The sequence below is a fragment of the Marmota monax genome, unplaced genomic scaffold (genome assembly GCF_021218885.2).
Source record: "Marmota monax isolate L192 unplaced genomic scaffold, Marmota_monax_Labrador192_F-V1.1 WCK01_AAM20220418_F8-fsc00019, whole genome shotgun sequence".
Classification (NCBI taxonomy): domain Eukaryota; kingdom Metazoa; phylum Chordata; class Mammalia; order Rodentia; family Sciuridae; genus Marmota; species Marmota monax.
Genome location: NW_026695242.1, coordinates 5,746,019 through 5,760,000, shown reverse-complemented (window position 1 = coordinate 5,760,000; position 13,982 = coordinate 5,746,019). Strand labels below are relative to the sequence as shown.

At 33.6% G+C, this 13,982-nt stretch overlaps 1 protein-coding gene across 5 annotated transcripts in view; it reads right to left on the bottom strand.

Moving 5' to 3' along the window:
* The window catches only part of Cfap70 (cilia and flagella associated protein 70), a 100,088-nt gene that overhangs the window by 66,761 nt on the left and 19,345 nt on the right, over positions 1-13,982 (bottom strand). For all 5 annotated transcript variants that reach the window (XM_046419630.2, XM_046419633.2, XM_046419634.2 and 2 more), the window contains 4 exons: positions 13,221-13,403; positions 10,559-10,653; positions 4,662-4,761; positions 2,685-2,819 (listed from right to left, as the gene is read on the bottom strand). In XM_046419630.2, coding sequence (XP_046275586.1) covers positions 2,685-2,819; positions 4,662-4,761; positions 10,559-10,653; positions 13,221-13,403 — 513 coding nt within the window. The remainder of the gene's footprint in view (positions 1-2,684; positions 2,820-4,661; positions 4,762-10,558; positions 10,654-13,220; positions 13,404-13,982) is intronic.

Sequence of the window (13,982 nt, the reverse complement as noted above, 5' to 3'; positions counted from 1 at the left end):
AGAGTACCTTTATTTTATTTGTTATGTGGTGCTGAGGATCAAACCTAGTGCCTCACGTGTGCTAGGCAACCGCTCTGCCACCAAGCCACACCCCAGCCCCTTATCACCAAGTTTTAAGTTAATCAACATGGATGTTTCTCAAAATAATTTAAGCTGAGTGAAGAAAGCCAGAACACCACCCCCCACCCCTGGACAAAAGTGGACAGGAAAACAGAGATAGGACAAAGGAATAACAAAGGGCATGAAAACATTTTAGGGGATAATATGCATATTTATTATCTTGATTGTGGTGATAGTTTCACAGATGTGTATTTTACATACACATCAAAATTTTAAATTGTACACTTTAAACATGTAGAGTTTATTATTTATCAATTATACCTTAATAATGATATTAAAAAGAAAATCTAACTATTAAAGAAAAATTATAAATACTAAAAAAATCACTCATAATCCTACCACCTCTACCATAGGCACTGTATTTCAGATTCAAAGGTGCAAAGTTTTCAAATTTTCACAACTCTAGGTTATGTTGTACGATGAGACTATTTCATGTAAGTGATACTGCAACAATATGTAGCCTTTTGTGTCTGCCTTCTTTCATTTAGTATAATATTTTTTAGGTTCATTTATGTTATAGCATGTATCAGTAGTTTATTCTTTTTTTATTTTATTTAGTTAGTATTGGGAATTGAACTCAGAATCAACATCCCAGAGGGATGACTGGCTACATGATCAAGAAAAAAGTCAATTTTATATTTACTTACTAGGAAAGTGATCTTTTATAAAATATAAGAAAAATTTTTATTATTTCATCATTATTATGACAACTATTTTTCAATGACAAAAATCATGAAAGACCCATCATTTATTTGCATACTAAGTGAAAAGTAAACTCTGTATCAGTTTCCTTTGAACCAGAAATCACACTTATAGGGATTTATCTGGAAGAAATAATTTAATAGGACCAAAAAGTTTATACACAAAAAAATTCCAAAGGAATCTATATAATAAAAACTAAAAATATGAATGTCTCTGAATAAAAAAAGGTTTAGTAAATTACAGTAAATAAAAATGATAAAATATACATCCATTAAAAAATAATTAGCAATGCTTTGTATATGTGAAAGAAAGAATTCAAAAGTGTTACATGTAGCATAGATCAAAATAAATTTCAAGGGCTGGGATATAGCTCAGTTGTTAGAGTGCTTGCCTCACATGCACAAGGCCCTAGGTTCAACCCCAGTACCAAAATAAATAAATAAATAAATAAATAAATTTCAAAATAAAATGTATGTTATATGACTTTATTAAAATAAATTGTGATAACTATAAACAGAATGAGATATTAATTAAAGATATGAATTAAGACTTCCTAGGCTCAAAGGAAAGATTTTGATTACCAAACATTTAAAGTTTCTATATGTAAAAGAAACCATGGTAAATTAAGTTACAATATAAATTTTAAAATATGGATAATATCAGAAAACATGTGGAAAAGATACCTATAATTCCTAATATATAAAGCAGCTTTTTTAAACATAAGAAAAATACACCAATGGGCAAAGTACATGAAGTGGTTCATGAAAGCAATGCTAAAGGTTAATAAAAACAAGAAACACTTAGTAATCAAATAAATGTAGCTTTAAATGACAATGTTATCATTTTACTCTTAAAATTAAACAATTCTTTAAAATAATAATGCCCATTCTGGCAAAGACATGTAAAACAATTTTTATTTACTACTAGAGGTGTGAATTGTTACAAACTTTCTGTACTCTTATATACCTGTGAAACCATCACCACAATCAAGAAAACAAATATTTTTATCATACCTAATATTTCTCAGTCCTCTGTAATCATTCTTTCCCTATATTTCTGTCCCCAAATGACCATTAATCTGCTTTTCATCAATACAGATAACTCTATAGTTAAAGTATGTAGTCTCCTTTTGTCTGGTTTCTTCAGCATGATGCATTTGAGATTCATCCATGTTGTGTGTATCAATATTTCATTTCTTTTTATTGTGAGTAGTATTCCCTTTTTTTAATATTTATTTTTTAGTTATAGGTGGATACATTGTCTTTATTTTATTCTATGTGGTGCTGAGGATTGAACCCAGTGCCTCACGCATGCTAGGCAAGCGCTCTACCACTGAGCTACAGCCCCAGCCCCTAACAAGATAGATTTTTTTTAAATTTTTAGTTGTAGTTGGACACAATACCTTTATTTCACTTATTTATTTTTATGTGGTGCTGAGGATCGAATCCAGGGTCTCACAAGTGCAAGGTGAGCGCTTTACCACTGAGCCACAACCCCAGCCCCAAACCAAGACTTTATTTTTCTTTTTTTGGTGTTGGGGATTGAACCCAGGGTCTTGTGCATATGAGGCAAGCACTCTACCAACTGAGCTATATCCCCAGTCCAGTATTCCCTTGATAGATTTTTTTTATTGTTGTTGTTATTTTCCTGTTTACCTACTGATGGAGATTTGGGTTGTTTCTGGTTTGGTGTTCTTCGTTATCCACAAGTTTTGAGGTCCAGAGGAAAATGACTGCAAAGGTCTACATTTAACATCCCAGTATACCAACTGGTTCTAAGTATCAACTGCAAAGACATGTATACTAAAGATGTGAATATAAAGGATAAATTATAATGATACCTTTTCTATAATTTTTTCTTACCTTTTCATAAACTGTATTGTCTAGATAAGGGTAAATATGAAATGCTCCCCGAATCTTCTTCACACCTGGATACAGCAAGGGGAGCATATTAACATAAGCCACACCATGAAATGAAAGCTGACTTTCATCATCAGTCTAAAGGAATAAAAGAGAGTTGTTAATGCCAAAGAGTAATGTCGCATAAGGTGAGAAATTGACTCAGACGTGCAGACTCAGTTTTAGGAACAAACTCTACTACTTAGCTAGTATGTATCTTTGGGCAAGGTATATAATATTTTGGGCTTCTGTTTGTTTAGCTTCAAAATTGGTTTAATAATACCATGATCTCTGAGATAATACATATCAACAATATTAATAAATATGCTAGCTGAATCAATACATACTCAAATTAATTGATAATACATATATTCAACCAAAAAGTCAATTTTACCATGTTGTTTCTTAGGGGGAAAAAATGAGACCTTATTAAAAAACCTAACAAAGACTTAAAGGCATCAGCAGTTTTGGCTTCTAGCTTTTGTTCATAGAATTACAAGAAATAAAATGAGGCTTACAAATCATCTAGACCAATTATGACCAGTAGGCTTTTTAACTTATACCCAAATTTTCATCAATTGGTAGAGGTGTTTTAGCATTCTTTGAAGAGAAAAATTCTGTGTATGCATCTGGGTTCAAAAAAGTGCTTTGATCAATGAGCAATGTGTGCCATAGATAATTAAGGATGAAAACTATCTATCATATATTTGCAATACCTGATCTAAATTCTCACAGAAAAGATGAGGAACATGTAAATAAATATGTTTTAACGTCTTTTTTTTCTTTTTCTTTCTTTCTTTTTTTTTTGGTACTAGGGATTGAACCACGGGTCACTTAACCAGTGAGCCACTTCTGCAGCCCTTTTTATATGCTTTTTGAAATTTTGAGACAGGGTCTTGCTAAGTTTTAGGGCCGCACTAAGTTGATGAGGTTGGATTCAACCTTACAATTCTCCTGCCTCAGGCTCCCAAATTGCTAGGATTATAGGCATGTGCCACTGTGCCCAGTTTTAACATTGTTTTATGGTTTGCTGTATAAATCCATTTTTTGAAAGAAATTTAATTCCAAGCTTAAAAGTAGTCTTTGATTTTGCCTCCTATAATAATAATAATTAGAAACTAGATTCGGAAGTTTTATGTTCATGTGATAACAGTATGTGATTTAGAAATCTCAGGAAAGTTAGCCAATATATGTTATATAATAACAGGGGGAAATGGTGTTACAATGATAGTATTTTTACTATGCAAAAGCTTGTTTTTAAATCAACCACGTAATCTAGATACTTCTACATGACCCCTATCCTCACAGAGTTTATGACCAAGCAGGAAAGATCAGACATGTACAGATAAAACAGTATAGAACATGTTCTAGGCTCACCAAAGCTCTATCTTTTCAGAAGAGTAGCAAATCTATGAATGCTATTATGTTAATTATCAGTCTAAAACATTTTGATGGTGGGTCTAAAAGAAATTCAGAAAATATACTAGGTTGTATTTTGACTTCGAAAAATGGCCATTTCATATGGTTTGCTTATGGTAAAACTATGATAAAAGACTATGGGAAAATAGGATATCTGGAAATAAGGCCTGGGTGATTATTAGTAAACAACAAGCAACTACAATGGCAAATAATCCTGGGACAGAGGGGTTTCATGGGACATGAGACTTTCAGTTCTAAAACCAGGAAAGTCAGGAGAAGAACTACAGTCAGTTCATATTTTCTTTTGGTATCAGAATTAGAAACAGAAAAACAGGTTGAGTCTGAGCCAGCATTTCTTACATGAAGGGTTTCCTTTGTTTGTTTACAATGAGGTCTTACTATGTTTCCCAAGTCAAATCCTGAGCTAAAGTGATCCTTCCACTTCAGCCTATCAGATGCTGAGATCACATAAACCAGCCACTGCACCTGACTTTATAAATATTTCTGAGTGCACATATTTACCTTTTCAGTTTTTCCAGCTTTCCCTTTGGGTGCAATAACCAGAGGAACTCTTATCATCTCTACAGGCCAAAGCCAGCAATCAACAATTCGCTTCTGAAAACTGTAAATAAAAAATCAGTCCATTAGCATTATGTGCAAAAATGGGGTTAGTATAGTTTAGAATCAAGGTAAATAGTCTTCTCTTCTAAAAAGTAATGGAATGCACATAAATAAAAACTTGTATTAGGTTGGTGATTTTTTCCCCTAATCTACACAATTCCATAAAAATAATTTTACTCGACTGCCAGCACATTTTTGAGAGCAATTTTGCAAAATAATCAAAGGCTTTTACAATGTCAAATCTTTTTTTTCAGAGACAGTTTAATTTAGTAAAATAGATATGCATATTAATACAGATATAAGACATATATAATCAGTTACTTTAAATTTCTTATTTGATAATTCCAAAATCTGTGTCATATCTCAGGATAGTTCTTAGGCTACCTTTATCTCTTCAAACTATTTTTTCATCACTTCTAGCCTTCTTTCTAATATTTTAATTGGAACCTAGATATTATGTATTAGGTAATAGGAACTGAGGTAATTAGGGTTTTTAGTGTGAAGTTTTATCTTAATATAGTTAGGAGCTGGGATATATTTAATGTTTATTATTCTAAGTGCCAGAACTTGAGGTTCATTTCTTTGTTTTGGGGGGTGGCTATTGGGGATTGAACTCAGGGGCACTCGACCACTGAGCCACATCCCCAGTCCTATTTTGTATTTTATTTAGAGACAGGATCTCAAAGAGTTGTTTCATGCCTTGCCACCATCTCTCTAGGTGGTGAGCAGAGGACAAAGGAAGAAACCATTTTGCAGCTTCAGGGCAGGGTCCAGTAACTAAGAAAGCCGTTTCCTGGCAAACATGAGTTTGTCCCAAAATACAGACCCAGTAAACACATACTGCACAACATTGTGTGCGCTTAAGTGACCAGAAGAAAATCCAATGTGGAGAGAGGTTTACACAAGGGACAACTGGTGGTGGAAACCCACCTGGCTCTACCCCGCCCCCTCCAATCCAACTGCTTGCAAGGACTGGCTGAGAGAGATGTCAGAACTCGAAAGGGTAGTAGTGGGAGACATTGTTTGGAAACTGAACTCAAGACCAGGAGTTCTGGTCTGCAGGTGTCGTAGAGGAGTAAGAATTGCCTCCCCCACCACACTAGTGAAACCCAGGAGTGCCCTGGTATAAAGTCCTCCTACCTGGACCAGCAAGTACTGGGCCCTGGAGGTGTGCAGATTTAAAACCTCAGACCAACTGGCATTCAGCAAAGAGCCTGGAGCCAACATATGCCTAAACCCTGCCTCCAGGAATTGTGCTTAAGGGTTGCTGACTCACTCCAACAATCCAGAGGGTGGAGCATCACACTCCAGGAGACCACACCTAAAACTGCTGAGAAGAGAATTTTAAGCTTCAATGGCAAGAATTCTTTAACTTTTCATTGCATTTTTTAAAATTATTATTCTTTTTCACTGTTTAATTGTGACCTTAATGGTACATGGATATTTATATAGTTTCCTATTTTTTTCTTCTCATCTTTAGCATTTTTGAAGCCAATTATTTTACATGTATTAGTTTTTTTGTTAACTAGGATGTTTGATTAGTATATTTTAGTTTTGTATTCTTTTATTTTTTTTAGTTAAATTTATGTGTATTTTTTTTCTACGTGCTTCCATTAATTCTCTCTTTTCTTGTGCTAACAGCCAATTCCTCATTGTTCTTTCACTCTTCTTTAATATTTTACTTCTATCTTCTCTCCTCCTCCCTCATAATCATCACATCTTATATTACTTCTGTTCTTTCCCTGTCAACCATTTGAAAATGTAAAACTCTTTTTCAAACTTGCTATTCTTATTATAGGCATTACTGATCATATAATTTCTGTTTACTGTGATAATTGACACTGTAGACACCATAGTAGGAACTATTTGGTTTAATGCTGTAAATTGTTTGCATTGGTTGTTGTTATTATTTGTCTCCCCCTAAACAATGAGGTACTAGAAACCTTCAGGGACACTATAAACACAACGGATAGAAACTATTGCTTCAGGTCCATACTGTTAGATGAGCAGACATGAAAAAGCAAGGGAACAGGGGCTGGGGCTGTAGCTCAGTGGTAGAGCACTTGCCTTGTATGTGTGAAGTACTGGGTTCAATCTTCAGTACCAGATAAAAATAAATAAATAAAGATATTGTACCAATTACAACTAAAAATATTTAAAAAAAAAAAGCAAGGGAACAAATTGCTCCAAGCAAACCAAGATACTCCAAAGACAGAATCCATCGATACCATAGTAGAAGAAATGTCAGAGAAGGAGTTTAGAATGTACTTAGTTAAACTGATCTATGAAGTAAAGGATAATGTAAGAGAGCAAACACAGGCAGCAAAAGATCACTTCAATAAAGAGATAGAGATTCTGGGGGAAAAAGAAACAAACAGAAAGCCTTGAAATGAAGGAAACAATAAACCAAATTAAAAATTCAGTAGAAAGCATCACCAACAGACTAGACCACCTGGAAGACAGAACCTCAGGCAATGAAGACAAAATATATAATCTTGAAAATAGAGTTGACCATAGAGAGAAGATGTTAAGAAACCATCAACAGAACTTCTAAGAATTATGGGATAACATGAAAAGACCAAATTTAAGATTTATTGGGATAGATTAATGGCAAGTAGATACAAACCAAAGGAATGCACAATCTTTTCAATGAAATAATATTAGAAAATTTCCCAATGCTAAAGAATGAAATGGAAAATCAAATACAAGAGGCTTACAGGTTTCCCAAATGTGCAAAATTACAAAAGACCTACATCAAGTCGTATTACAATGAAAACGCCTAACATACAGAATAAGGATAAAATTTTAAAGGCTGCAAGAGAAAAATATCAGATTACATAGAGGGGAAACCAATTCAGATCTCAGCTCATTTCTCAATCCAAACCCTCAATGCCAGGAGGTCCAGAAATAATATATACCAAGCTCTAAAAGAAAATGGATGCCAACCAAGAATCCTACATCCAGCAAAATTAAGCTTCAGATTTGAAGACAAAATAAAAGCCTTCCATGATAAACAAAAATTAAAAGAATTTGCAACCAGAAAGCCTGCACTTCAGAATATTCTCAAGAAAATATTCTATGAAGATGAAATTAATAAAAGTGAAAAACAGCAAGGGGAGGAACTACACTAAAGGAATAGTCAATCCAAAGGAGAAACGAATTCAAATTAAAAACTAGAAATAAACCTAAATGACTGGGAACACAAATCATATCTCAATAATAACCTTGAACATAAATGGCCTAAACTCATCAAAATACATAGATTAGGGCTGGGGTTGTAGCCAGTGATAGAGCACCTACTTCATATTCATGAGGCCCTGGGTTTGATTCTCAGCACTACATAAAAATAAAGATATTGTATAATTTTTTAAAAAGACATAGACTGGCAGATTGGATTAAAAATAAGACCTAAAAATATGCTGTCTCCAAGAGTCTCACCTCATAGACAAAGACATCCAAAGACTGAAGGTGAAAGAATGGGCAAAAACATATCACTCACATGGATGGTATAAACAAGTAAGGTTTTTTTTTAAAATGTTTATTTTTTAGTTGTAGGAAGACACAGTACTTTTATTTCACTTATTTATTTTTATGTGAGACTGAGGCTCGAACCCAGGGTCTCGAACACGCGAGGTGAGCGCTCTACCGCTGAGCCACAACCCCAGCCCTATGACAAGTAATGGTTTTGATCCTTTAAAATAGACCAAGTTTATGTAAGCTACATAATTGTAATTATACAATTGTTGTATTATCTTAACAAAGGAAACAATAAAACAAATTAAAATTCAGTAGAAAGCATCAGACTAGACCGACAGATTAGACCCACTTGGAAGAAAGAACTTAATACATTTTTACTATCTGTAGAGTTGTTTTGTTTTGTACCAGGGATTGAACTCAGGGGCACTCAACCACTGAGCCACATCCCCAGCCCAATTTTGTATTTTATTAGAGACACTGGGTCTCACTGGGTTGCTTAGTGCCTCCGCATTGCTGAGGCTGGCTTTGAACTTGTGACCCTCCGCCTCAGCCTTCCGAGCCATTGGGATCTGCAGGATTGTTTTGATAGCTCCCTTTCCAATGATATTTTTCTTGATTATACTTGTTAGAATTTTATCAACTTTTAGTAGTATTATTTCTTTTCTATTTCACATATTCCTGCTCCTCCTCTTATTTTTTCTTTCCTACAATTTAATTTGAAAATATGACTGTTATCTAGCTTCTTTCTCTAGCTTCTTTCTGTTACAAATACTTTAAAAGTTATAAGTGTATATCTGAGTACGATTTTGTTCCAGAGATTCTGATATTTTAAGCTTTTATTATCATTTAGTTCAAAACACTTTTTATTTAATTTTCATGGGCTTTCTTCTTTTATGTCACAGATATTTATAAGTGTGCCATTTAATTTTGAAGTAGCTAAGTCATGGGGATGGGATTCTATATATATATTAAGGTGATTGATTTCTAATGTAAAACACAGTCTACAGGAAAAACAGTCTGCATGATTTCAAATAAAAAGAAACAAGCAAACAAACCAGAGATAGAAAAAAACACCCATACCTAAAAAAGGGATAAGGATAAGAATTACATTGAACTTCTCTTCAGAAACTATGCAACGAAAGAAGTGAAGAAAAATATTTTAAGTATTGAGAGAAAAAAAAAGCCACCAATTTTTTTAATAGGTAAAAATATGCATTTATTTATTTATTAAATAGACAAAAATGTATGTATTTGTGATGTTCCATGTGATGATTAGACATATGCATACATTGTTCAATGGCAACATCAAGCTAAATTACGTATGCATTATCTCACATATTTATTGAAGTTACTTTCATCTACAAGTCTGTAATAATTTAAACATCAATACTGTCATCCTTATAATGATGAGCACAAATATGTATTAACCACTTTCAATATACAAAAAAAACTTGACTAACCCATTTATAAATATGATATCATTTGATATCACTACAACCTGAATTGTACACATGAAAAGAGTGATGTTTTGATGAATTAAATAACTTGACAAAGTCACACCTGTAATACAGGTGAGTCAGGACTCATCACAATCTTTTTTTTTTTTTTTTTTTTTGCCACCAATTTTTTAAAGGGCAAAGATGTCATTCAGATTATAGATATATTGATAAACCTCTATTTTTCATCTCTCCCTAAATACTAGATTACTGACAGAAAATAAGAGTTACTTACACAATATCAAGTGTCCTATTCTTTGGTAATTAAATCCTGAATTAGTTTGGGTGACAATATATCCAAAAAAAAAAAAAACAACTTATTTTCTAGCCTTTCTTGCATCTAGAGATGGTCAAAGAAATGTAAACAGAGGTTACTAGATTCCAAGAAGGTTCTATAAAGAGGACTAAGAAGGACCTCCTTATAGAACCTCCTTAAAATCCTGTGGCTTTTCCCCTCTTCCAACTTTCTGCCAGGAACATAAATGTGCAGGCTGAAACTCTAGCAGTATCTTAGACCATAAGACAAACTTTTAGATGGAAGGCACATATTAAAGAAGGTAAAGCAAAAAGAAAGATTAAGCCTAGATTTCTGATAACACTGTGCAGCCACCACAGTCCAATTCTGGATTTCTTTTATATGAAAGAGAAATAAACATACATCTTGGTTAAGCCATCATCAAGAGGTACATCTGTTATTAGCAGAAGAACACAATGTTTAACTATTTACAGATATGAGCAAGAAAAAGTCTCAAATCATCTTAACTCAAATATAAGTAAAATCAACACAAGTAACTGTCTTCCCACCTATGATCTTTCTCTTCCTACCTGACAACTGCAGGAGGATCAAGGTAACAGCGACTTTCCAAGTCCCAAATAATCCTTTTCTTTGTGTACTCTGCTTGATTCCTAAATTCTCTGTCCTATAAAATAATAAGAATAATTTTATTCCATATGTGTCACATTTTCATCCTACTCAATCTGTGGGGCATTCTTGTAATGGATTTGATTGCAATATTTTATTACTACCACTCTAACTACTATGAAGTATGACCACTATTGTAGCTACTACCACCACCTTAAATTTTTCAGGTATTTTACTAATAGAGAAGGTAAGGTATATTACTTACATAATCTATACATCAGTCCAGTACTAAGTGCAAAATATTTATTCACATCACCTCAATTAGTGATCCTTAAGCAGGGATGTATATTAAAATCCTGTGGAAGCTGGATGAGATTTTTTTTTTTTTTTTTTTTTTTTGGTATCAGGGATTAAATTCAGGGTCACTTAACCACTGAGCCACATCCCCAGTCATTTTTCTATTTTATTTAGAGACAAGGTCTTGCTGAGTTGCTTAGGGCCTCACCAAGTTGTTGAAGCTGGCATTGCATTCCTCCTACCTCAGCTTCCCAAGTCACTGGGATTATGGGCTATGCCACCTGGCATAACCCATCTGGTTTAAGGCTTGGCCATTTCCATAGTTTTAAAGGTTTCAAGTGATTCTAATGTGCAATCAGGGTTGAAAACTAGTGATCTAAATTAAAACATAATATAAAATCTAAAGATCTAAAATAATAGAGCTGATCTAAATTTGGTGCGATGGCACCTACCTATAATCCAGAAACTCAGGAGGCTGAGGCAGGAGGATCAAGAGTTCAAAGCCAGCCTCAGCAACCCTAAGCAACTCAGTGAGACCCTATCTCTAATAAAATATAAAGAGGGCTGGGGATGTGGCTCAGTGGTTGCATGCTCCTGGGTTCAATCCCTGGTAATAAATAAATAAGAGAGTTGATCTAAATTAAAATATAAATCTAAGGAAAATATAAACTTTCACCTACCACAATGATAAGAAAAGATACTGCACAATATTTTTAAAATACTGCTAGTTTTATCAGTATTGTTGTAAATATTTACAGTCAGGTAATAAAAATAATTTCAACCATCCTCATTTTACAACTTGTACTATTGAATAATTCCCCTAATGATTATCAGCTAGTAAAAGAAACATTTGCAAATGTATTTACACTATTTTCTATGCCACTGAGAAATTACGTGTTGTAATAAAATAGGTTTTAAAAAGAAAGAATAATTTCAAAAACCTGAATGTTCACTAATAAGAAACTAAATAAACTATGTCCAAACAATGTCATAACATAATGCAAGTTCATAAAAGAAAGAAAAATAATGAAATGCTCATTATGTAGATATAAAAAAAAAGTTCAAGATAAAGTGAAACAAAGCAACCTGCATAATGGTGTAACTGTGCACACCTTTACATATGTGTAAACAAATGATGGGGAAGCAGCACAGGTACGTGTGTATTAGTGTATGAGCATGTATGAGGCAAGAGTTATATCCCCCCTATTCTCAATATGAGTAAGCACTTCCTACCCCCAGTTTAAAAAAACAGAAACACTTCATATCCTAAGAAATAATAGCAGTGTCTTCCTGACTATGAATACTTCCAGTGAATCTGGATTTACTAGGAGAAAAACAATTTCATCCCTTTCACTGTGCCAATCTCTGATGATGTTTCATGACCATTTTAAATCTGATAAACAGTGAAAAAACTGGAGTTTTTCATCATGAACAGACTGTAACTGTGGCGACCCTAGTAATTTTGTGATGTTCCCTTTTAAGTACTTATTATTTTTTATCTGGTGAGCCAGTCCTTCTGAAATCTGACTCCCTTTTATTCTATGTAAGGAAAATTTCCCCTTAATTTTCTAAATGCTTCTGTCTTTAATCTTCCTTTGACCATTTGTATATTTGCTTTAATTTATTTTTTTTTAATATTTATTTTTTAGTTATAGGTGGATACAATATCTTTATTTTTATGTGGTGCTGAGGATCAAACCCAGTGTCTCACGCATGCTAGGCAAGTGCTCTACCTCTGAGCCACAACCCCAACCCAGCCACAACCCCAACCCTATTTGCTTTTATATGTATAAAAAGTATCTGGAAAGAAACACAAGAAACTGTAATAGAGGTGACTAACTAGGTAATGGGATAGGAGAAGGGTTTAGGAGAAGAGATAGACTAGGAGGGAGATTTTCACTGTATATAGCTGAATTTTTTATTTTAAACTGTGACTGGATTATTATCTATTCAAAAAACAAAGAGTAAATTTGACATAAATTACTTACTAGACTTAAGAAATCAAACTGGGCACAGTGGCATACACCTGTGATCTCAGCTACTCAAAGGCTGAGGATCACAAGTTCAGGACCAGCCTGAGCAACTCACTGAGACCCTGTCTCAAAATAAAACATAAAAAAAGGGTTGGGGCTATAGCTCAGTGGTAGAGTGCCCTGAGTTCAATCACCAGCATCCCCCCACACACAGACATTAAAGGGACATTCCCATCAGAATTAGATAGTTAAGTGTTTTGATATATAATTCTTTTATTTTGATAAGTGACAGATGCACATAAACTAGTGATTCGAAAATGCCCTGAGTTTATCACAAAAACCTGTTCACTTTCACCTCAGGGTGGTTGAGTTCTCCTTCTTCTTCCTCATAGGGACCACCAACAATGTACGCATCAGGAATATTATTAGCTCCTGGAGCCAGAATGTTGGGAATAGGCCATTTTTTGGGTCGGGGAAAAGTTTCTCTTTCCCCTCCAAGCTTCAGTGTTCCATTCTTGAATAAAATGGGATAGTCCTTCTATAGAATAAATACAACAATGAGAAAAAAGTGTAAAAAACTTTGAAAAGGACAAAGTGATTACGGGAATGTCTATTACAAAACATATCTTTTCATGATTATCTGATTCTGTGTAGGGGTATGGCGTGCCCTTCATTGTCTTTATGCCATTTTACTTTTTATAAAATTGTTGATAATGCAAATTATTCTTGTCTATAGTTACGCAAATATACATTTTGTCTAGTGGCAATGTAATTGGTTAATACCCTAGGACTAATAAGTTTTGAATTATTAGAAAAGTTATTTCAGCATTCCTGATACCTACTCATAGGTCACTTCTTCCTATTCTACTGATTCCCTTACTAATTAGTTAAATAAAATCTTTGATAAGACTGTCATTTTGTATATGAGGCAATTACATTTGTTTAAAAATTATCCTTTGAAAAAACAAAATCTGATGATTTTATAGGCATTTATTTTCATATCCTTTAATTTATCTAAAGCTTATTTGCAATGGAAATTAGCAAAAGATAAGAATAGTCAATCTATAGAAAAGCAAATTGAAAAATCCAACATTTAAAAATAAATAAGCTTTGTATA